This window comes from Carex rostrata, chromosome 19, assembly GCF_964058835.1.
Source record: "Carex rostrata chromosome 19, lpCarRost1.2, whole genome shotgun sequence".
NCBI lineage: Eukaryota > Viridiplantae > Streptophyta > Magnoliopsida > Poales > Cyperaceae > Carex > Carex rostrata.
In genome coordinates this window covers 353,265-379,235 of record NC_135936.1, presented here as the reverse complement: position 1 = coordinate 379,235, position 25,971 = coordinate 353,265, and the positions used below count along the sequence as shown (strand labels likewise).

The 25,971-nt window shown below is 34.3% G+C and overlaps 1 protein-coding gene across 3 annotated transcripts; it reads right to left on the bottom strand.

Moving 5' to 3' along the window:
* Window positions 1-5,589: 5,589 nt before the first annotated feature.
* LOC144571580 (uncharacterized) lies at window positions 5,590-8,729 on the bottom strand. Of its 3 annotated transcripts, none has more exons than XM_078320920.1 (5): window positions 8,539-8,729; window positions 8,251-8,410; window positions 7,203-7,568; window positions 6,193-6,259; window positions 5,590-6,098 (listed from the first exon to the last, which is right to left on the bottom strand). In XM_078320920.1, exons 2-5 carry the CDS (start codon window positions 8,304-8,306, stop codon window positions 6,045-6,047), a joined length of 543 nt encoding a protein of 180 aa, XP_078177046.1. In that variant the 5' UTR covers window positions 8,307-8,410; window positions 8,539-8,729; the 3' UTR covers window positions 5,590-6,044. The 3 variants fall into 3 exon arrangements, with proteins under 3 accessions (XP_078177046.1, XP_078177048.1, XP_078177047.1); XM_078320922.1 differs by having other exon boundaries at window positions 8,251-8,373; XM_078320921.1 differs by having other exon boundaries at window positions 7,203-7,573; window positions 8,251-8,373; window positions 8,539-8,727.
* Window positions 8,730-25,971: the final 17,242 nt, after the last annotated feature.

Here is a 25,971-nt window from a genome sequence, read left to right as displayed (position 1 = left end):
GCATCTCGATCCTCTGTTGCAAATTTCCTGTGATAAATCCTGTTTCAATCAGCTCACTGAAGAATGAAGCTTGCCGATATAATGTATCACAAACTATCTGTTACGGATAATCAAAATCTCCAATGTAGTGGTACCTTTTACATAACAGTAGAGGTCAGTACTTACACACGCAATGACGTGACTAGTACATTTATATTTATATTTATATTTATATAACATTTACAACGTATCTATTAAAATATTCTGCCCGTTCGGCCGTTCCTATCTCGACATTTACTTCTGATTTTCTCTTCAAATTTTGCAAAAAGATCGCGTAAAATTAGAATCATTTGAGCAACTTAGAAAATTCCATCTTGTCCTACAAATTTTTAGAGGTTTCAATTTTGTATTATTAAAGCAAAATAAATTCATACGGAATTGATACACGAGTCAGTGTCAGTGTTTAACAGAAGCATGAATAACGTGCGGTTGTGGGTTGATTGATGGATGAGCGCTTAGAGCATTGATCCTCTGCATCATAAAAGGCATTACTCAAATAGTGAATATTGACTTGTGCCTTGAGTCTTGACTATAGACAACCAAGAATCATAAATTTGGAATCATCCATTATTAATCTTTAAGGAGAGTCTCTTTCTTGGTTTTTTTATTGTACCATATCATCCAATTAACATCTGTGGATGATGTCTCGCTCAAATGGATAATCTCCAACAGAGGGAGTATGTTTGGATGAAAGTTAGAATAGTTAGAATCGTGAAAGTTAAAAATAGTAAATAAAAATAGAAAAAAAAATAGTAATTTTCATATTATTATAAAAATGGTGCTATTCGGATTAATAAAAATGTCGTTTGGATTGTATATTTGAAATAGTGAATAGCTGTAACCGATAAAGAATAGTGTTAACAATGTGCTAATTAAGAGGAAAGATAGACAAGTGGAGTTTCAAATAAATTGTCACGACATGCAGATAACAGAAGTGGTGTCAATTTTATAATTTCGGGACTGTGTTAGCGGAAATTCGAGACGGAAGCATTTTTTTCTCTCTCACACTTTCGAATAGTAGCTATTCCAATATTTACAAGAAATAGAGAATATCAGCTATTCTAATTATTCTGAATAACAAAAATGTTGTTTGGATGCACATTGTTATTCCGAATAACCCTATATTCTAGCTAGTGTTATCAGAACTGGACCGGACCGCCAGTTAAACCGAAAAAAATGGAACCGGTCACTTGTCCAGTTCAGTTCTGTTTATAGACCGCTTAAGCAGCTGGACCACTTAAAACCTATTTAACCAGCCGGATTTTTATAAAACTGCTGAACCAAACCGATTTAAAAACCCAGTTCAAAACAGACTTTATAAACCTTGCATATATTGCGCATTTCTCTAAATTTCTTAAATTTTCTTACCTTTTCTTCCCTGGCTAATATAGAAAGAACAGACAATTTGGCACTCCTTTCTCATTTCCCCTTTAATTTTCCCTCCGGTGCCAATTTGCCCCTTTAATATGGAAAGAACAGACAATTTGTGATTTGAATTCATCTCTCGATATGTGCGCTCCAATTTGAATAGATTATTATGGATTCGAATCAGACGGTCCCGATTTAAAACCCAAAGATCAAGTTACTTCACTGAATCTGAACTCGAGAGGGCGGGGGGATCCCACCAGGTACTTGAGAGTACTATTAAAAAAATTAGTTTGGATTTAGTCTCATACGAGGCAAAAGAAATTTAATGCCTATGGTAAATATCAAGATTTTAGATAGCTATTATCGCATCATAGCGGAAAGGCTATAAGAAATCCTATCGCGAAAGCCATCAGCCTATCATACATAGCGTTTTTTTTTAATTATATTTTATTTCTATTGATTATCAACATTATCTAAAATCTCATAAAGTAATAGATAACACAAAATTATCTAAAGTCTCATAAACTATCTATCTTTTTTCATTCAAAATAATCTAAACATCATGACATAAATTATATAATTTTCTCTATTAAAAAAAATCTAAGCATCATGAAATATACTATTTATTTTTTTCTATTTAAAAGCAAAATCAATCTGGACCTTAAAAAGATTGATCTTTAAAATTAATTTTCAGTTTGGACTTTTATATAAAGCATATATAGCATAGTGCGCATTATAGCGCAAATAGCGGACCGTCAAAATTTTCTAATTTTACTCTTAAGTAATCTAAGGGTGTGGCTTCGGTAGTTCAAAGTGAAGGAAAGAGAAGGGAGGGAAAGGGAAAGAGATGGAAAGAGTGAGAGGAAGCGGTACCCTCCAAATCGGAGAAGGGGGAGCGATAGAGATTTGAGTTTGTGGAACAAATAAATTTGTTTGAGCAATTTGGTCATTCATCATCTCCTCTTTTATGAAGCACACTCTAAGAAGATACAGATTGGGAATTCAGAAAAAAAAAAAAAAAGAACAATTCATTTAATTTAAAAAATTAGATGATTAGTTAAGGAACCATTATAAAAAATCAACACACAAATTAAATTAATTAATAGAAGGATTTACAGTATTTAAAAGGTTTAATTGAACAAAAAAAATTCATAAAATCAATTAAACTAAATATGATACTTTTGGGACTTTATCGAACCAAAAAACTTCCACGACTTGATTAAAGTTAAACTAAAGACAATTATTTAGAGATAAATAAAACGGATTCTTTTCATTGCCTTTCAATCAAAGCGAGTATTTCACAAGGAGTCAAGGAGCAAGTTATTCCATTCTGTTTGAACAAAAATAAATAAAGGAGTTTCAAGGTCATATCCAATATGAAATAACTTTTAATCATTTTTAAACTAATCGGCACTAGAGCTGTAAATGAACGAGTTTGAGCGACTTACCTACAACTCGTGCTTAGCTCATTTATTAAATTAGCAAGTCAATTCGAGTTGGAATGTCAATAACGAACTGTAAAGCCAACTTAATTCAGCTCATTATTAACTCGAGTTGGTTTACTACTCGTTTATAACTCGTTTGACCAGTCAATTTTCTTAGTTATAGTTATATACTAGTAAGAGTTTATCTAAACAAAACAATTCAAATTATTTAATAAGAGTTTATCTAAACACAAACAATTCAAACATAATTAACAAGACAACTAACAAAATAAAAAATTCAAACAACAGCTTAAGAGTCATTTAAAATAGCATGAAATTTATTATAACAAATTTTGTGTAACACGAGTTGTTAATAAGCGAGTTGGAGTATGCTCAAATTCAACTCATTTATTAAATGAATCAGCCAATTCGAGTTGTGAATGAGCAAGTTAAAGTAAGAAGCTGGTGAGCGAGTTATATAAGCGAGTTACGAGTTTGAGCAATTTTGTACAGCCCTAATCGACACTCACCTAAAGTATTTCCTACGCCTATGTGAATTCATATCACCTACGTTACCTTACCGTTTGCAGGGGCGAATCCATAATTTCTGTCAAGGTAGGACACTAATCGAGTTCAAACCTATTAACTTGTCGGGTATACAATTGAAACTCCAACCTTTTGCAGATTTTGGGTTTTAGGTCCAAACTTGGCTGGGCCAAGCGGACCTACCTTTTGCAAAATTGCAATTCCCAAATGCTATGTAATGTAATAATTAGACAAGAGGATCTCCTTTTTTCTTTAAAATGATGTCTTCACTGAATTTGCTTCGGTCAATAAAATAGGTGGTGATTTGGGACCATATTTTTCACCCAAACAAGTACTGATCTAGGACCATACTCACTAGTGTTCATCTTACCTGTCATTGATTGCAGGTAACTACCTACCACCCCCCCTAAAAAAATACATTTGTAGGATCAAAGAATTTAATTTGCACGAACATTTAAAATAAGATGGAACATCATCTCGGGCAAGCTACAATACTGAATTGAACCAGTACTGTTAGAAATAATTTAGCAATACAAAGTAGGAATGAACTTGATCCGCTATTTTTTTTGTTTTGTTATTGAAGAAATGAGTTGCCCAAAGGGTTACCAGAAAAATGATTAAAATGATTAGAGACAAATCCCTTGACATCTGAGAACAACAAAATGAAGCCATGCTGAGTTTAAAGCACTTGTGTGCAGAATTATTAATGTAAACTGGTTGTGAAAGAATACATAATTCCATAAACTTACCAGCATCACTAGGGTAAGATCATCAGGTAGCAAGTAGCATGGTATTGGTACCACTGCCAAACACAGTCATTATTGGCCATTAAAGGTAAAAGGGTAAAATTCAAAACTGCGAAAAATATCAGGTACAATTGTTTGCATACTAGAGAAGTATCAATTGAAATTACACACCATATTACCATACAGAGTCCAAAGTTGCAATGTTGACAGGTGATATGAAATGGCAATTTGCATCAGCTAACACTATAACAGTTTTATGTTTTGGAATGGAGAATACAGACTATGTATGTATGGAGGCTGTGCTGTTGCGATTATAGCGAGGACGTTGAATAATGAAATGAGTGATTGTTGTAGATTGGATAAAAATGGAAGGATTATAGGAACTGCACACATCGATAGAGCTAATTGAAATCTGATACAGGATCATGCATTTTGTACAGCCCAAGTTCTACATCAAGGCATTAATATCTAGAAGCTTGTGACAGTTGTATTTGACAACAAAGATATGCTTCATATTGACTTCAATTAAAAAAATAAAGACAGAATACAACAAACATTAGATGTAATTAAGAGTTTGATACACTTTGTGCCAATCTCAAATAAAGTCTTACAAGTAATAAATAGCAGAAGTTATCTTCTAGGTAAGACTTTTCTTGGATGAAAAAACTTGTCGCGATCATCTTTTAGCCACATCAAATTTAGAGTGAGTCTATGTTACTATGCATATCACGGGTTGTTACTGTGCTACGGCTCTATATTCGAGTTTTAAAATCCCAACGGTCGATCCGAACCGTTCATCTTGTTCTCCATATTAATATGCATTTGGAGACCAAATTTTACATTTTTTGAAAATTTTTTACTATTTTTTTTTATATTTAGAAAATCACTTGATCTGAAAATTCTGGACCATCCAAAAACAGTGATTTTCAATAAATCTAAAAAAATAGTAAAAAAATTTCAAAAAATATAAAATTTGGTCTCAAAACACATATTAATATGGAGAACAAGATGAACGGTTCGATCGACCGTTAGGATTTGAAAACTCGAATATAGAGCCGTAGCACGGTAACAAATCGTAATATGCATAGTACATAGACTCACTCTCAAATTTAGCCGAAGCCAATGTTGTCATAATTGTTCAATATATTAACTCCATTCAAAACTTGTGAAAATCTGCCATAAAACTTGCCGCACATATTTAATTGTTCAATATATTAATTCCATTCAAATTTAGCTGATACTTCCATAGTCGACAAGCATTTGAACTTGTTTCAAATACTCTCAGCATCTTTACTTATATTTTATAGCAGATTCGTGAGAAAGTACTCCGAGGAAAAGAATTCAGATAGAAAATAACCACAAAATCTACTAAACAAATCTCACTACAGAAGTGTGATTTGAGCCAACTTCATCAGCAAACAATCAGCCCAAAACTACCTAAAATCATACAGAACAAAATACAACTGCACTCAACTATAAAACTGCATTTCTGATGCTGATAGTCACAACATGACCTGCCTCTTACGAGTTACCAAATGTCATGCCAGTAAACAAGAAAATAACATATATAGACATTTGCAAAATCCAAAAACAAGGAATTTTGCACAAGAAATGGAGTGCCAGCTCTCAAGATATACTATTTTAATCCAACAGATGCCACAATTAGGTCAAATAAGCACTCAAATAACCAGAAAATGACTAATAAATTACAATACACAACACAGTTACAGTTGATTGTAGAGGGATGCCGCATGACAATCTAGGGATCAGTAATGTACGCATCAGCTCCTAGAATGGTTCTCCATCCACTCCTTGAAACAGTTTAACCACACATAGCATAATAGTTCATCAAAGTTCCTTCGATTTTTTCTCCTCTCTTTTTTTTTTTTTAACCTTTTTTTTTTCTTTTCCGGAGGAGCATCTAATCATACATCCCCTCTTGCTCCCACACATCTACCAGGAAATCTACCATTTCCTGCACTCACAAATAACCAAATTATGAAGATAAAATCAAGTAAAATGAAGGGAATAAGAGGAGATAATATAATGCTGCTGATAAGAATTCTTACAGAGAGAGGAATAGGGTGTGGAAACGGCTTGTTGGTTCCCAGCAAACTCTCATACGTCGCACTCCAACTGCAAAGGACCAAATGTATGAGAAAAAAAATATATGTATGCTGTTCATAAAATTTTTGTTACTGCCAGCATAATTATACACCCATTAGTAGTATGCTTGGTCTGTCATATGCAAGTAAAAGGCTTAACTGGCATAACACCAACATTGGAAGGCTGGTGCTAAACCTACAATTGAGCCAGGAATAGGGGTGTAAAAGGATCAGATTCAGACACACAATAGGCAACCTGTATCCATATTGGTAGGCTCTTAACACAGATTGGGATAAGATATTATATACATATGGACATGGATTGAAACAGTAAACAATGAACAGATAAGCAAATATGATATAATCGGATATTAGAATGGAACTATCAAATGTTTCACAAAAAATAACATATATTATATGTACATTCATAACATCAGCGACGTAATATTTAAAACTTGCTTGCAAAAAATAATAAAAATTTATCAGTAATTATTATCATTTTATTTGTCAAATGTTACAATGAATTATAAATCTATCGAGTACAAAACGTGAGTAGATGTAATTGAGTAGTTGGGCCTAAAGATTATCAATTGGGTTGGTATAAAATTTTACATTAGCTTCCAAAGTCCAAATTGTAATGATATATGGGCATCTTGAACGAATATCAGAATACCAAAAAATAGGGATCCAGATAATTATCCACATCTACTTTTAAATTGAAATTTGTATCCGCATCCGTTGATATCTGTATCTGCCAATATCCGGATACGAATCCAGATACTAATGGATATTAAATGATCTGTTTACATCCCCAGCTGGGATATTATACTTGAACTAAAACTAACCAAGCTATGGAAAACTGCAGGAAAAAAATCATTATTGACATTTCTACCAACAAGTATAATTTAAGTTATCCCAACTATCCTCCAGAACACACACTACAATATAGTTTACAAAGAAAGAACAGTAAGTACCTTAACTTCGGTTCTTTAGGATGGTGTGGGCGGGAATGAGAAGGCTGTGGCTTTTTGTTCGCAAGCCACTGCTGCCTGGTCTGATTCCAAAGGATTAGACCATGATTTACAAATTCGCCCGGGGTCAAATTTGCATTACTACTACTGGCAGTGTGATCGATGGCAGTGCTGAGGGAAGAAATACTCCTCTGGGACTGGTGAGCGCTATTGTCCATCTCATACGTGCTTGTGCTCCACAAATCCTCTGATAGGCTCCCTTTGCCTCTCTTTACACCAGTAACGCTTCGACCCTGTATCCTCAGACCTTTGGAGGGCTCGTCAACTGCTGTTATTGGGCTCGACTTGGAACAGCATGCTAGACAACCTCTGCTCTGTTCCAAATCCCACAATTTCAGACAATTATATTCTATTAGTTTCAGTGTGGTTCCTTTACCTCCCTCATGTTTGACTTAATTGCATGAAACCCCCCTCAACTTTTCAGTTGTGGCATGTTACCCCACTCTACTTCTGAACCCCATCTAACTTTGTAGCTGCAAGCACTAGGAATTATTAGTAGAGTTAATAATGTGTTGCTACCAAAAGTACCATGTTGGTAATTGTGTATACAAGTATTTAACTACATATGCAATCATACACAAGAGTACCAATAAAAGGTTCATAGACTGTCATAGCTAATATAGAGTTTTAGAATTAAAACAAAAAACAAATAAATAAATTAGATGAAGGGAATGCAGAGACCCAAAGTTCTGTAGAAGATGAAATGCACAACCTCAAATCAATTCAGGATACTTAAAGAAATAAACAACATACACTAACCTGCTAAAATAATTTTACACTCCAGTGGTTCAGGGTGTATGTTCTGAAATATTACCAGAGTTTAGGTTTACCAAATGAAAAGGGAGGGAGATACCTGCTGTTAGCCTTATATTCTGTTTTTGTCTTACAAAATAGGGATGACTATGGCTAAGACGGGGGTAGGGGACCTCCGAGGAACTATAGCTCAAATAAAGATGAAGTTTTAACATGAAAAGAGAGGGAGCAGACATACCCCATGCATGCAAAAAATCGTCGGATCCAAGCAGAAACCGATCTGCTTAGGTGCATCAAAACCTCTTGCACCTCTCAAATTAGTGCCAATTGACGCTCTTAAACTCAGAGCCTCTTCTTGAACCTAATTACGCAACCCCAATTGAAGATTCAGAATCTACCTAATATATAGAATCAAACAGTCCAGATCCAATCTATTACCGAATCATCTCCGAATTTGAGAAGCCCCGATTGTAAATTTAGGCAAAGAGAAGAAAATGAAGAAAGGAGAAAGGCACAAGGAGCTTACCACTTGCTAGCCGAATGAATCGCTAATCGCTCCAAATTTGGTAAATGATAAAAATAAACAAATAGCGAGAGACAGAAAGAGGAACAGTGGAGAAAGGGAAAGGGAAAGGGAAGAAAGAGAGGAAAGAGGCTATACGATTTGCTTATCCGTATTATCGTATAACAGGAACAGGTCAGGCGAGGTTGTGGGATTCAGGAATAGAAATAAAAAAAAAAAAATATATATATATATATATATATAGAAGGAAAAGATTAAGAACCAAGCCGATGTGGCAAGGCGTCAAGGCGTCAACACTCAATTCAAATCCTCTGAGATATCTCATATTTTGCGTGACTTTTGGAATATATCTACCGTTCAAATAAGTTATACACGAATCTCAAAGCTAAAATAATACTGCACTACGCTATCCTCGAATAGGCACCAGACACGTCGGTCACTCAAAGTATGAGATATCTCAGAGAATACGCATGGGGGGGAGTCCACGGCGAATAGCGATTGGTCAATTAATTGTTCGCCAGAGCCCGGAGGCAAGTTTGGGTCAGAAAAACTTTATTCAAAAAACAAACAAAAAAGTCACAAAAGCTTCAATTAATTTGTTAAACACAAAAACTCCGGGTTTAAGTTTTAACACAGTGGCGCAAGTCGAGAAACACACACGAAAAATATACGAAAGTTCAATCCTCGAAAAATACTATATAAAAAATGTACGGAAACCTTTTTTTTTTTTGAAATCTTGGCAGTGACTGTCAAGTATATACGGAAACTTTTTTAATGAAAAAAAAATGCTAAATATGAATAAAGTAAAGAGTTGTTTATATATTCTTAATCTAAAATATCAATATCTATAAAATCATATATATAATAACTTTTCAAAGATTCATTTAAGCTCACCAAAAGTTGATATGAGTTTAAGGGTTCTAGTTCTAGAATAAATGAGTCCAACAAATATTATATGTTTTGTTGTATAATACAATGAAAGTTAGATAAAATTAGAAGGTTATTTTTTTGTTTTATGTTAAACTAGTTAGGAGGTGCGTTCGGTTATAATAGCTTGGAGATTAGAACATTTTTCTAATCAATATTAATTTGTTATCTGTCTATTAATTAACTTAACAAGCAAGAACTAAGTATGATAAAAATTCTTAGCATATGAAATTAATTATTAACAAATATAAATATAAAATTCCTTTTTTCCAAACCCGTATCATATGGGTACTTTATGCTTTGTTTAGGGTAAATTCGGCACACTTATCATTCTAATTTCTAACATTATTGGAGTTTGATTGCTACGTCGTAGGAAGCACTTGAAATTTGGCAACTACGTAACGGGAAAATATATGCATAATGGTCCCGGTTTTGTACTTAATTTGGTTTGAGCATTGCGGAAGTTCCGGATGTGAGGCAATAAAATAAAAATAGCTGTATCTTTCAATTAAAATTGATGGAGTACAACAAGATACATTTTATTTTTCTATTTGGAAATTATAGTGGATCGGAAGAGAAAATTTTATTTAACAACCAACATAAAATAGTATCAAGGTATATATTATTTTTCCAGTAGGCTAGTTGCCAAAAGCGGGCTAGCTATGAATTAGTTATTAAATGATATTACATAAAGGTAATTAAATCTCAAATATAAGACTAGTCAAATCATCAAGTATTTTCGAAGCTAGGTAAATCAAGTATGCTCAAAATTATTTAACGCTTTAATTTACAAATAAACGTTCACCGTTATATGAAATATACTTAATTTATTGTAAGAAATTTACCTCCTTTCTCTTTTCCTGTCTGTGAGAATTTTAAAATGTGATTATCTATTGAAATTTTGTTATATCTTTTTAATGTTATATTTTATTCGATAGTATATGTCTCAATTTAAAAAACAAAATGTTTTTTGCAATATATAGTTTTATTTTGAGATGAAGTCCGAAAAATAATCTACTCAAACTAAAAAAGTCTATGAGAACGAACTTAAAGGCAGAAAATTATTGTTTTTGATAAGATTTTGAACAATCTAAAAACAATGGTTTTGTATTTATCTAAAAAATAGTAAAAAATAAAAAGTTAAAAACAAAATGTAAAATTTGATCTCCAAGTACATTTTACTATGGAGATCATGTTAACCGTTTGGATCGACTATTTGAACTTTAAAAATATAGATAAAGATGTGAGACATTATTGGGATAAGAAAATAACGAGACATTTTAATCTTACTAAAATTTATGTATATGGTTTTTTGATATTGCATTATATTTGATAGATTTTATCTCAATCTATTTTTTTTTCTGCAATATTTATTTTTTTATTTTTAAAACGAAACTTGAAAAATAATTATAGTTGAGTAGAGAATATTTTTTTTTCTGCTCATATTGTAGTTTACACGTGCTCCCTGAAACAAATCCCACGAAACAAAGCTGCATGATGTCAGATCAGAAGTCTATAAAATAAAAAAAATAAAAAATAATTTCCCAAATTGATACTCAAGTATCTCCAGAATCGACAAAAATTCAGAGAATACGTATGCAACGAAAGTTGCGTTAAAATGTCGTGCTTGATAGGCCTAAATCTGATTTATCACGAAATAACATCAAATATTTTGTATTTTCAACATAAAGAGAATATAATATATCTAGAATCAAGTTACTGCGTTTGCTCGGTTTTAATTTGTAGGAAATGAAGAAAAAAAAATAAAAACAAAGAAAATTGCTCATTGCGAACACACGGATTGTGATACGACCGCACTAAGTACTTAGATGTATTTCTGGACGAGTGCCAATTTTAAAAAGATATAATGAACTATGCATCAAAATTCGTGCGGAAGCATGGAGCTCAATGCAGCCACACTTTGATCGCGCAGAAAAAGTCTGAGCCTAATGCAGACGCACTCACAGCTAGTGCGGACGCACTATAGCAGTATGCAGAACTGATGCCTGAACTTAAAATAACCATAGATTTTGACTCGTAACTCTGTTTTGGACATATGACCACTTTTCGAAAAGCTAGCAAGAAGATCTACAACTTGCGAAGCATAGTGTGAACGCACTTTGGTCACAGACAGATTAACAACGCGTTGAAAATGCGTTTTTCTATTTCCGAAACTGCTGGCCACGTTTTAAGAACCTAAAATTAGACATTCCAATCTGGGAAACATGTAAAGATAACACCCACTAACCCCACATTCTAGCCTCTAAATTGGGCACGATTTTTAGCTATAAAAGAGGAGGTTCATCTCTTCGCAAAGATCATCTCATATCTCAATATCTCTTCTCCACCAATACTTAGCGTAAAATTATGCAATAAAGGAAGCAATTCAAGGCGGAAGAAGAAGGCAATAATAATGATTCTTCATCTAGAGAAGGGTGTAATATATTTCTCTATTTAATTTCTCTTTGTTTATGCCAATCTTTGTAATAAATCTTTTGTTCAATTCTTGCATCTCTAAGAGAGAGTAGATCTCTCTAGGGGTTTATGGGATTTGATTGTTAATTTATGTGATTTATCATTTATGTTAATTACATAGTTTAGTACTTGCAATCGATGTAGTCCCGCTTTAGATCCTCTTTGGCTTTCAAAGAACCAAAGTAGTTAGGATGAGAGGAGAGTACCAAATTATGAACACAAATACCTTAGGTTTGAATTAGAAGTGACCGTACTTTGATATCTAAGCCAGAACTACAGAAATTAAGATTAGGAATTTGGTGAAGAACGACCGTGAAATCAAACCCTAATTAGGACACCTAGATTGATTAAGTATTGATATGTATTTTTGTGTGCATGAGTGTTAAATATCCCTTTAGGATGGTGACAACACCTAAAATTCGAGGAACATTTATCCACCACACCAAAATACTTGTATCAATAATTAGTCGAAATAGGCTAACAAGAGCTTAATGGGTCTAGATAGCTAGGATGAAGAACGACCGTGAAGTCTGAAACTATCTAGGCACGTTATTAATTCACGACCGTGACCTTTTTTAACACTTTAGGTTAGAAACTTCATCAAATCATACATGAATTCAAACAAACTGAATCGATAGAATTAGCAAGGAATTGTAGACCAATGCCCCTAGATCTCCTCAACTTGAAAGCAAACCAATCTTTATTTTCTTTGTTTTATTTTCATTTATTGTTTAAAACTCCTTTCTTTCGGGTATTGAACCCAAACTTAGGATTGTTAGAACACAACCCCCCATTTACTTTACTTTCTCTTATTTTTTTGAAATTAATTGATAAAGTTTAAGCTAAGTATCTACCATACTCTCTGTGGTTCGACACCCTAAGTACTACATTGATCGGTTGTGCGCTTGCAACAAACCTTTCTTTAAGTGTTAAAGGTAATAAATTTAAAGGCAAAAAAAGTATAGATCAAGCACAATTCCGTATATCAAAAATACTCATCAAACCGTTAAAGGAAACGATAATTTCAATGAGATTTGGCGATTTTGTCAAGGTTGTAATCGTTCAGAACTGAACATATGATGTTGGATCATAATCCAACGTTAAGCATATATGTAATATAATTATGAATTGTATACGGTCATATGTGATTGTCACAATTAAGTGATATAATATGGAATTAAGATAATAGACAATCTATGTATTCAATAGGGTGTGGACCATAAATGTGTAGAATAATTTAGGCAAATATCAAATCATTGATGGACTGAGATTTGCAATTCAGAAAACTGCCTATTGAGGGGTTTGTCCGGCCATAGGTGCGACCCTATGAGGTCGCACAAAACTAAAGTAAATGTGCAGAGATACACATCGAGTTGGACTGGAAACATAGAGCCCATGTGGCCCAGCATGGGAGGACAAATTATGTGCGACCATTTGTTTGGACAGGCATGGCTGCACAAAATCCCAGAGTTTTGTATTAATCCTTACAAGCAGTTGTGCGACCATCTGTGCGGCCAGGCATGGTAGCACAAACTGGGCAGGTTAATTTTAGACTTGGAAACATGGGCTGAAAGAAATGCAGTTTTGTTGACACATTTGGCCGTTTGTGAGGCCGCACAGATTTTGATACGACCGCACATGTAATGCCAGATGTGTTATCCTATATAAGGATGGGTCCCCAAGGCACAAGACATAAGACATAACTCAGATTTCTGAACAACGATTATTTTAGACAGAATCTGAGTGCTTTCTCTTCTTCTTCAACTATCAAAGAAAATAGAGGATAGATCCATTAAAGGAATTGGAGATGATATCTCAAAGGCCACGTCTTGTTGTCTTGGAAGATCTATTCCTACAACCATATGACGAACCGATAAGAAGATGGATTCTTGCCATTGAAGACTTATCTCGCACTCATGGAGACGGTAGACGATCTCTCAAAGGATCGAGTTATTCCATGAAAACATCAATGGAATCAGGTATTATGTTATGCATTTCAGATTTGAGTTTATGGTTGATTTTTGACATAGAATGGTCCTTAGGATAAGGTGGGGATTGTTTCTTCTTTTCTGGAATGTAAGTGTTTGATATCTAGATGAGATGTAAGTGTTTGATCTCTAGATAAGGTGTAATTGTTAAATCTTTATAATTCTCCAACATATGAATCAATGGATTCAATGAACAGGATGTTCAAGATTCAGTCCCTAAGCAGTTATTATTACGGTACATCAATTCTAAATCTTATTCTCCACGGGAGCAATATAAAATAAACATTAAATGAAACTTTACTTCAATAATCTCAATATTTTTCCTATCTACTTTTTTACGAGACAAATCTTTTTGTTCAAAGAGTTAACAAAATCTTATTTAAAATCATATCTAAACTATATGATTTGTGCCAAAATATACACAAATAATTTAAATTATGGAATCTTTTGAATTTATTAAGTTTTGAATTCATATGCACTATTTACAATACAGATCAACAGTTTAGATTCAACTTTATATAAGATTTGCGTCAAAACTTTTGGACTAAACTCAATTTTCTTTTCATGATCATGCCCAAAAGACCCCAATATGATACTTTAATTCTCATTCTTTTCTCAATTTGCGCACATAAATTGAAAACATTAGTTATTCTGCACATATGGATATGATGTCTAGTAAAACATATTAAACAAACTAATTTTGGAAGGTCTTGTAGTTGCGGAGATCCCATTTTATTTGGAATTCAAAACAGTGCCAAAAAGTGATCAGAAAGCTAAAGCCAATATTTTTTTCGATATCTTCAAAATTTTAATGGGAGCTAAGTAAAAAAAATGCCACATATCAACTGGAGTAATTTGTATCGACAAATGGAGATGCAAAATTTAGGAAATAACATTTTGGTCCAAGAAATTATGCAATTCAAGAATTACTGAGCAACAAGAGATCTGGGACTTGTAGATTTTCAGTAGAATTTTATAAAAAAATTCAGACATCATCATGGCCGACATATATAAAACTTTCAGAATTGTGACTAATTCTAACCTCTTATTGTAGCCATCAAATACATCTTGTATTGTTTTGATTCCAAAAATAAAACAAGCGATGAGACCGTAAGATTTTAGGCCGATAAGTCTTGTGCACGGTGGATAAATAGATTTGAACAATGGAAGCCAATCAGACGGGACTATGGGCTAACACCGTAAGAAGATTGTATGGCAAAACTGCGGCAGAGTAGTAGTACCGGCACATGATGCGTCTTTTTTTATAAAAGATCTTGCAATAGTGGTTCCTTTCTACTCAATCTCGGTGGACAGAAATAGTTCTGAAATCTCTTGGTGGTGGACCAGTACGGGCAAATTTTCACGTGCATTAGCTTACATAACTATGCACGATCGGGGGTTCAGATCTCCGACATAATAGAGGTTCTGGAAAATTATGTTTCCTATGAAGGTTAGGATTTTCGTATGGCTCATGCTGGAGGATAAGATCCTGACACATGAAGTTCCCCGCGTAAGATGATGCATAGTCTAGTCAGGTTGCCACTTGTGTGACTCCAATGTGACAGAGTCAAGGGATCACCTAATGTGGGAGTGTCCCTTCGCAAGGAGATTTTGGAGGGGTTTGAGGGCTCACCATAACATGGTGTTTGGGAGTGAGAAGGGAATCCTACAGGCTTGGATCGTGAGACACTGTAACTTGACACAGAGGCAAAGGGTTCGCTGGGATGTTATTTGGGCAGCTGGAGCATGGGCCATATGTCGAGGGAGGAATATAAGACTATGCTCTAACAAAAGGAAATTAATACATGGTCTTATAAATGATACGACAGTAAAATTATCCTTTGGTCGAGTTTTGTGTAAAAGTGAGAGATCACTGTTGTAATTTTGTAAATATTAGATTAGCTGAATAAGAGTAACTTTAGGACCTTATATATAAATCTTTTTATCAATGCATTTGTTGGCATATTTTATGCCAACCATAACAAAAGTCTTGTGCATGGTATACAAAAATATTTTTCAAAGATCTCAACAAATAGATTTCAACACAGATTGCACAACTTAGTGGACATGACACATATATATTATATCAAAGGTCAACAAATTACTAAAGGTTTCATTTATGCCAATAGTTATTTCAACAATCCCGTAAGAAAAAATCCAGCTAGTAATCTTCAAAGAAGATATACAAAAGGTGTTTGATATGGTGAGTTGGGATTTCTTGTTGCAAATAATGGATAGCTTAGGATTTCCAACAAAATGACAATGACGGATCATAAATGTTGTACTCTCGGGCACCTCACAAGTTATTACTAATAGCGTGATTGGAAAAAAAATGCAATTGAATATATAGGGTACGTCAAGGAGATCCAATATTTCATTTTCTAATTATTTTGGCCATGAATTTCATCTCTAGATTGTTTTAGAAACTAATCTATCAATGATTCAATTTTATTTTATCAATGGTTCAATTTGATTACCTTTTGAAGGGATGAAAGCATGTCTGTTATATGCAGATGATGCTCTATTTTTTGTCAAGCCAGAGATACAACAACTCCAAATGCTCAAAATCGCTTTTGCGGTCTTCGAATCAATATCAGGGATGGTCGTTAATTTACACAAATCAGAATTGGTGTTAACAATATACAATGGCCAACAAGGAGTACAATTAGCGTAAATGATGGGTTGACGACTTGGCTTTTTTCCTATGACCTATTTGGGTCTGTCTTTATCTACAAGATGTTTGACAAAAGAAGCTTACTTGTCGTTATTGCCAAAAAAGTAGCAAGCGGTTATAAGGATATTGCAGAGATAATCGTTCTTCTCAACATGGTGTTATTCTCTCTGCCAGTCTATTATATGTCAGTCTCTAAGTTGTCTTGGGTCATACAAAAAAATTGATAAAATTAGAAGACGCTTTTTATAGCGTGGGGTACATGTAGATTCTCAATGACAAAATTTGGAAAATTGGAGCATAGTTTAAGTAGTGCAGGTTTGATGTCGAACTTCAAGTTTCTTCAAATCAACTTTAAAGCATATTCAATAATTCTATGACATTTGAGTGATTGATAATGGAGAAATCATTAGGTTTTGATTTAAGAACTGGGAATTAGGAATTTTACGATACATATATCAAGATTTATTTTCATTTGCATATCACCCTTACATAACAATTGCATCTACAAAGGAAGTTGGAACAATACAAGATCTTTTTTGAAATAATTTGTCTAACACTACACTTAATAGAGGGACAAAATGATGCGTAATGAATGTGGTATTCTACAAGAGAATTCTTGGTTAAATATGGATATTATAACATGAAGAATTCTCCAAAAAAAAAAAAAAAAAATGTGCAAGATTTGAAAACTCATGGTGCCTCCAGGGATGAAGGTCTTTTGTTGGTTATTAAATCTTAATAAAATTTTGATCACAGACAATCTTGTTAGAAGGGATTGGTTTTTGGTAAATGATGTATTATATGTAAACATAATCTGAAGTCGGAGCATAATCTATTTAATAAACGCTCAGCATCCAGGCAGGGGCGAAACTAAACAATATTGATATGAGAGATGAACTTTAAAATACACAATGTAGTGGATGGGATTTAAACTCAAGTCATATCAAGTGCAAAATAAAACTGTTGGTCCCAAAGGCACTTAGGGGGGAGGGGGGGGGGGGGGTGAATAGGGTCTTTTTAAACTTTTAATCTAAGTTATAAATCCCTAGTGTGCCTTATAGTTATTATTGGTGAAAACTAGAATAACTTTGCCCTAAACTAAAATATAAAATAAATAAAGTAAATAGTAGAGTTTAGAGACATTTGACACGAGAGTTGTTTTACGGAGTTAGGCACTAACGCCTACGTCTCCGGAGCCTGCGACTTTCGAGATGGCGCACCTTTCTTTATCCAATGAGAAATGAATACAAAGTGGAACTGGCGAGTCCTTACAATCTTCTGGGAAGTTCCACGGCCCGAGCACTAAAGGCTCAAAGAAAAACAATCCGACCAACAAAGAGTTCAAGGATTGCAAGGTGAGCACAAGACTCAAGGTAGTAGTTGATTTGATCACGCATGATCACTCTAGGAGTTATTGTATTGATTGAATAAACTTAAGATTGATTGTGAGTATTGAATTTTATGTGCACAAGCAACAACAATTTTCTCTAGATCTAAAAATATGAAATATTAAAATTGGGGGCGACTAGAGGTGAATTCTAAACCTTGGTATAGTTTCTTTTTATAGAGAGCTAAGAAAAATGAATTAAGTGGTGCTGACCGTTGCAACGGTACAAGGATTGTTACAACAGTAGGTTAATTTGAACATGTTTGGATTATGGACCCATAACGATACATTACGGTGCCCAACACTAGGATTCTGTTGCAATGGTTTGACAACGGTAGATGACCGTTGCAATGGTCCTCACAACGGAAGTCCTTTGGAATGCCGATCATTAGGTGACGGTTCTGATCGATTTAAACTGTCACAGAATCAGCTGAGGATTTATTTATTCCGTTGCAACGGTTCTTGGACCGTTGCAATGGTAGGCCTCACTTAGGTTAGTCTCAAGCTTATTTTATCAATTTTACAGATTAATTGTCCTTAATCTTGAGTTAATTCTTCTGCTGTCCAATATCTTGTTCTTAATGACTACATCATGGATGTTATATTACAATTTATTAATTCATCCTTGATGTGTATTTATTGAATCTTCAGTTGTCATGAACCTGCATAATGTCTCAAGAAGAAAAACTGTAAAATGCAATTTATATATGTTTTGCAAATCTAGTCAAACAGATAAGTAGATTACAACACAAGCCAACAATAGCTCCAACCACTAGACTACAGACAAATATTTTATATTTTATGAGGAATGCAAGACTATATAAAAATTAAAAAAAAATTAATTAATTAAATTTCAATATACATAATTAAAATTGAAAAATTACAAGAGTGGCTTAGCCACCTTAACAATGAACCTAGATCTGCCATTGCATGTATTCAAGGTAATGTACAACAAGGTTGCACAAAATATGCAAAGAAGGTTGCCATGCACATCTCCACATTTCATAATAGATGCTATCTCAACAATTTTGCACAATAGTTATACAGCAAAAGAAAGAGCGATATTACTAATCACGCAATTCATTATTTGCTAAGAAAGGTATTCAATAATATTTAGAGAACAAATACATGATGAACAAGAAGTGTTGGTAGAGGTGAAAACGGTATAGATAATATTTTATTTATATTTGAAAAATTAGATATGAATACCTGATATTCGAAAATCCGTGTGAATATGGATACATAAATGATTTTACATTTCAGTTATCCGTATCCGAATAGTAGATATATTTCATATAGTTTAATATTTATTATGAAATATTATGTTATTCACCATTATACTTAGATAAATATTATGAAATTTAATATTTTTAATAATATTTTTATATTTTTTTAATAGATATCCTATTTGATCCGATCCGTTCCGTATTCGTCTAATATTGATCCGTATCGATATCTGAAAAAAAAAAAGATATGCGTTTACCATTGTCCGCTCCATTTTCATCCCAACCTGCTGGAGCAAGTTGAAACACAGTAGCAATATATAATAATGGCAATCAAATGAAACATGGTGAGTGCTAGTTGCATGGACGAACAAACTCTGTTGAGATCAGTGTAATAAAATGCGGCCTATGCGGCCGCATATACGGCCGCATATGCGTATGCGGTCCTCGACCACATAGAATCGGACTATGCGGATTAATATGTGGATTTTAGTCCACTTCAAATATTTTACATATTTTAATTCTTAAGGGATATCGGATCACATAGCTGATACAATCCGAAATCCCTATTTAAATATCCATCCGGACAACAGTCCAGTCAGATGCGTCATCCTCTACTATCCAGCTTCTTTTACAGGCTACCCGACGCTATATTTGTTTTGTTTTGGTGCTGTGGGACTAAGTATTACTTCTATTATGCCGGATACCTTCGAAGTCCAAACTCCCAAGCGATTCTCTTATTTTATTATTAAATACCAATACATTGAATGTTTGTTGGGCCGAAGGTTTGGAGCCCAAATGTAATATTTATATTGTTGCGCTCAAGCCTGGAGCCGTTTTTGAAACTTTTTATGAAATGTTTTTTAATCAATCATATTTCATTAATACTGGAGACCGCGCATTGTTAATGAAATTTAATTAAATGCTCAAATATATTTGATATAGATGATTTTATTCAAATATTTGATTAGATTAAACCATATTAAAATATTAAATATTTAATTAAGGGTGTTATATTTAATATTAAATGAAAAAAATCCGCATATATAAATCCGCATAAAAATCCGCATATGCGGCCGTATACCGTATATGCGGTATGCGGTGGCCTTCCGCATACCGCATAGAAACCGCATTTTATAACATTGGTTGAGATACCAGTCGAAAATTTTTTAGTTAGCATCTCAAATAATACAAATTAAACAAATACCACTCATCTCTTCGAATTTTATTTTTTACCATCCACGTGTGCTTAGTCCATGCATCAAATTTTGATGCACAGACCGAGGAAGTGCACCAATTTTTTTTTTTTTTTTTTTTATGGTTTTTAGTTTTTGGTGCGCATTCTAGGCGCACCAATTTTTTTTTAAAGTTATTTTCTGAATTGTTTGAAATATTTGGACTAAATTTTTTTCTGTTCTATTATATTTTATTTTGTGGTATTTAAAATTATATACACACATAAAATTTGACGGCGAAATTGTAGAAAATAAAACACACTTGTTTAATAAATAAAATTTTGGACTAAATTTGAACTAAAAATTACTACAATAAATTATGCGCACAATCTGAGTAGCATTTTGTACTAAGTAAGTTGGTGCGCAAATTGCTACAAATTATACGCCCAATTTAATGAACATTTTTGATAGGGCTATGTTCCTAAGGCCCTTTTAACTTCAATCTAGGCCACGAACAAGGCCGGGATTCGGACCTCATTTGGAGGCTAGCCCGGGATGAAAATGCAAAGCCTATGATTGAAGCCCATTATGATAAAAGCCCAGAACCGGTCGACATAAATGGGCTGAAGTAATAATGCATACGACTTAAAGCCATGAAGTCGCCCCTCGGACGACATAACCGTTCACGACGTCGGTTACGGCATAACCGTCGATGAGATTGGTTATAAGGTGACTATGATCACACGATCTCATAATTGTCCCACGAACTGGCTTACTCCTTGCATGCGTAAGGCAGTACATAGGTTAGATTATATAAAGCCCTTCCTTTGACAGGAAAAGGGCGAACACAGAGCAATACACACTCACACAACTCGGAGATAACACAAGTTAGAGTTCAATATCTCCGAGATCTTACCAAGTCTCAAAAGTCCTTTCCTGACTTTGAGATCCGAGATCATCCTCCGATTTCACAACCATCATTCCTCAGCCTGCGACCTCAAGCAAGACGAGCCCAATCCAAGTCCTTTTAGCATACGGCCCACTGTCCCAAGATAGCCCGTATCACTTTTATACTACAAATTATATATAGAGAAAAAAAAAAGTAGTCTAAAAATTTCAAAAAATTCAGAACAAAACTAAAAAAAAAATATTGGTGTGCGGACTAAAGGCGCGTGTATGGTAAAAACTGAAATTTGGAGTTTTAAATGGTGTTTATTTAATTTTGAATTATTAGAGTGCTAACTAAAAAGTTTCAGAGATACCGGTGCATCTAATGAGTTTATTTTTTTTCTTCTAAACCTTCAAGATACCTTTTCTTTTACTTTTAGTTTTCCAAATTGCTAAATTGTTTTGAGCTTCTTTCTTTATAATCCATTTGATAATACAAACCCCATGTAACTCTATCATAAAAATCAAATAAGGACTTGACCTTTATTTTTTCTCAAAAGAAAAAGAAAAAAAAAAGAGACAATGCTCAAAAGTTGTTCTTTTGGGCTCCAAGTGGCATAATCAAGCTCGAACTAAAATTGACTACGTAAAGACAATTATAGAAATTGGATTGGCTCATTTGAATCCACTCTAAGAATGTCTACAATAGTAATTGTTTTAAAATTGATAATTTGATGTGTTGGTTGTTAACATAATTACTGGAATGTATTATAATTGTCAAATAAACAAATTTACTTTATAAAAAAAATATTTGTTTAATGACATGCTGTCTAATTGAATGACTTAAAATATTTCTTAGTGCCCCCTCTCCAATAAAAAAAAGAAATATGCGCTGTTATAGACATAGATAGCAATTTAATTTAATTGCACAAATGTAATAGATTAATTTCTAAAATTTTCATAACTGCTGTTTAACAATTAATTTCAATTGCTAGATTGGAAATGCTACGAGAAGGTTAATTTATATCTATAGAAATTGGATTGGCTTGTTTGAATCCCTTTTTTCAGAAATTAAATGCCAATAACGAGTTTCTAGCGTTCGAGGTTGAACTATAGCCCATCCGGAAATTCTGTAACTCTTTAGAAAAGGAAGCATTATGAGTTTATGACGGGTGATTATGATGTGTGATAAAGTGGACGAATAGATGAGCCAAATGTATCAGATAGGTTGATCATGACCTGTTCAGATTGTTTGATGCATCGTTTTTACTTGAACTGGGTCGAGTCGTCTGTTGCCATATCGGAACCATCCGATCAATATTAAAGTTCGGACACAACATCAGGCTTTCCCAACTACATAAACAAATTGGATCGGATCGGATCGGTATTTAAGCTGACTCAACTTGTCTCGCTCTCTTAAGAAAATCTTAATTTTGAATCGAGAATTTATATAATGGGCTTTTAACATCTGCTTTCCTCCAAAAGGTATCTTAACAGTACTCTTTGGGCTTTGGCCCAAAATCTTTTCACACGAATTATCTACTTTCTTTATTGTTTCAGTTCTTCTTCTGATCCGTGCCAGAACAATAAAAATATATTGTTTCAATAATTCTACCAGCTACTGAAATAATTTCTGTAATTTATGCAATAAATAGTCACAATAAACTACCTAACTGATTTAACACGTCAAAAAAGAAAATGTAAAGTTGTCAAAAGGCAAAATTATGGAGGTCCATACTCCATATTGTATCTTTATCCAGAGTCTATCAAGTAGCAATTCAATTTTTTTCTGTGATTAGACAGCCTTTTTTTATTAATTATTGCCAGGTGTGCTATTTTTACTTTCACTATATTAATTTCAGTCATATTCGTGGGCCTATGGATTAAAGAAAATGGGCCCCCAAAAAAGCAACCCCGATAGACGATAGTAGTGGACGTCTTCTCTGTGCAAGAGGTGCACCTACACTAGCAAAACACTTGTCGTTTTCTTATTGGGGGAATCTTAAAAAATAATAAAAAGGAAAAAAAATTAGGTTACGACAAAAGTAGAATCCCTCCGGGAATTCTGGATCGTGTAAAAGAGAGAAGAAGCACGTGAACATGTCTTGATTTTTATTATTTAAAATCAATAAGTGAAGTTTTACAAACTGGGCTCTTCTTCTTTTCCGGTCTTGGTTGCCCGGAATTTCAAAATTGGGCCTGTTCATTGCGTTGTAAACTCTGTTTCTGGAGTCACGAGAGCGTCGAGAGGAGATGATTAAAGAGCTGGAGTCGAGTCATTCGTATGATCCGAATTAATAATTGATGCAGAGAATATTTTCCCAACTGGAACCCCTCCTCCCCCACTTGTATTCAGATTTGATCCTGAGTAGATTAAGAATGAGGAATTTGTTAGACTTGTGTACCAATGGTGGCTGGCTGCCCCAATTTCTCCCCATGGTAATGTTGGACACCAATGGCACCAGAAAATGAAAAGATTGAAACAGAAAATATCTGGCTGGTCCAAAAACTATTATGGGGAGAAAAAACGTCTCAAACACAAAGCTAACACTATCCTCACCACTCTCGATATATTACAAGAGGAGAGGGACCTCACCCCTGCGGAATTGTCCCAATGGCAACATTATAAAACTATGTTAGATGATCTTTATCATGATGAGGAATTAGCTTGGAAACTTCGGTCCAAACAGAAATGGCTCCAAGAAGGAGACCGAAACACAAAATACTTTCATAGTATTGCTTCTCACCGTAGGAAAAAGAATATCATACATAGTCTTGATAATGGTTCCCAAATAATTACACAACCTTCTGAACTTCAACGAGAAGGTTACCTCTTTTACAAAGACCTTTTAGGTACATCAGGTTCAAAATTCGCCTCTTTAGGTCCAGCTTTCTGGTCTGAAGGATTACAATTAACAGATCACGATAGACTTTTATTTGAAACACCCTTTTCTGAAGAAGAAATCCATAGAGCTATTTTCCTTTCTGACCCCACAGGGACACCAGGGCCTGACGGATTTTCTTTCCTTTTCTACCAACATTTTTGGGATTTACTCAAACCTGAACTCCTTCTACTCTGCCAGAAATTTTTTGACAATTCTCTTGACCTCCGCCATTTGAACAAATCGGTTATCTGTTTAATCCCTAAGGACCCTAATGCTTCCCAACTCAAACAATATCGACCGATTAGCCTTGTAAATTGTAGCTTCAAAATTCTTTCCAAATTGCTTACCTTTCGTATAGAACCTATCATGCAAAAACTTATTGACCCTAGTCAGTCCGCATTTCTTAAGGGTAGATATATCCTTGATAACGTTGTTCTTAGTCAAGAAATCATTCATTATGCCACTAAAACCGATCAAAAAGGAGTAGTGATAAAAATTGATTTCGAAAAAGCTTACGACAAAATTCATTGGGATTATTTGATTGAGGTTATGCAGGGGCGAGCCTTTGGTTCTCGGTGGATTCAATGGATTCAAAGGTGGCTGTACAGCTCCTCCTCCTGTGTCAATGTTAATGGCTCTTTAACAAATTATTTTAGATGTCAACGTGGAGTACGTCAAGGAGACCCATTGTCTCCTTTTTTGTACATCCTTGCAGCTGATACTTTAAGTAGATTGTTTAATGTCGGTAAACACCAACAACTTCTACACGGACTTGGCCCTTCTTGTTTTGAACACCAATCAGCCATGACAAACTGTCATTACGCGGACGACACGATCTTGTTTTTACAAGCCACACATCAAAATGTTGAAAAGGCTTGGTGGACTCTTCGAGCCTTTGAGGCATTGTCAGGGATTCGGATAAATGAACACAAAACTGAACTTTATCCTCTTAATATAGATGAACAACTAGCTTTTGAATTAGCTTCTCTATTCCATTGTCAAGTTTCTCAATTTCCTTTTAAATATTTAGGTGTCCCCCTACACAATTCTCAGCTTTTAAACAAAGATTGGCAGTTCCTTCTTGATAAATTTGATAAAAAGTTACAAAGTTGGAAAGGTAGATTACTGTCCCTTGGTGGAAGGTTGACTCTCGTAAATGCTGTCCTTACATCCATTCCTCTTTACGCTTTGTCCATTTTTCGCATTCCCAAAGGAGTCCTTACCAAATTAGATAGATATAGACGCAAGTTCTTATGGCAAGGGTATGGGGCCACTACCAAAAAACACTCTCTTTTAAATTGGCCTAGTGTATGTTTAACCAAACAAAATGGAGGGATGGGGGTTTTGGATTTAGATATAATGAATAGGGCCTTACTTGCCAAATGGGTGTGGAAATTTAAAGACCCTACATATACCAATCCTTGGAAAATTTTAATCACTCACAAATATGATGTAGAAAACCTACCTCCGTCTGCTTTTTGGAAGGCTATTTTAGATATTGATCCTTTAATACAAAACAGTATCTCCTTTTCCCCTAATTGCACTACTACAATCTCGTTTTGGCATGACATTTGGTATGGGGAGTGTAGTCTTGCCACAATGTTTTCTCACTTGTACAACAAATGCATCACTACTGACTTATCTTTGTGTGAAGTTCTTGAGGAACAGGGAGGGAACTTGAGATTCAATAGACAGCTGAATGGGGTAGATTTGAGAGATTGGGCAGCTCTCCAAGATATCCTTTTCACTTTAGTAATTGATGAAAACCAAAACCACCCTCCTCTTAAATGGAGATGGTCTGCTTCTGGGTTGTT

Bases quoted from the DNA above. Each gene is read 5' to 3' on its own strand.
- LOC144571580 (XM_078320920.1), bottom strand. From the start codon at position 8,306: ATGCACCTAAGCAGATCGGTTTCTGCTTGGATCCGACGATTTTTTGCA. The intron at 7,569-8,250 runs GTATGTCTGCTC...GGAACAGAGCAG, and splicing joins CGATTTTTTGCATGCATGGG to AGGTTGTCTAGCATGCTGTT. The intron at 6,099-6,192 runs GTAAGAATTCTT...TTGTGAGTGCAG, and splicing joins CACACCCTATTCCTCTCTCT to GAAATGGTAGATTTCCTGGT.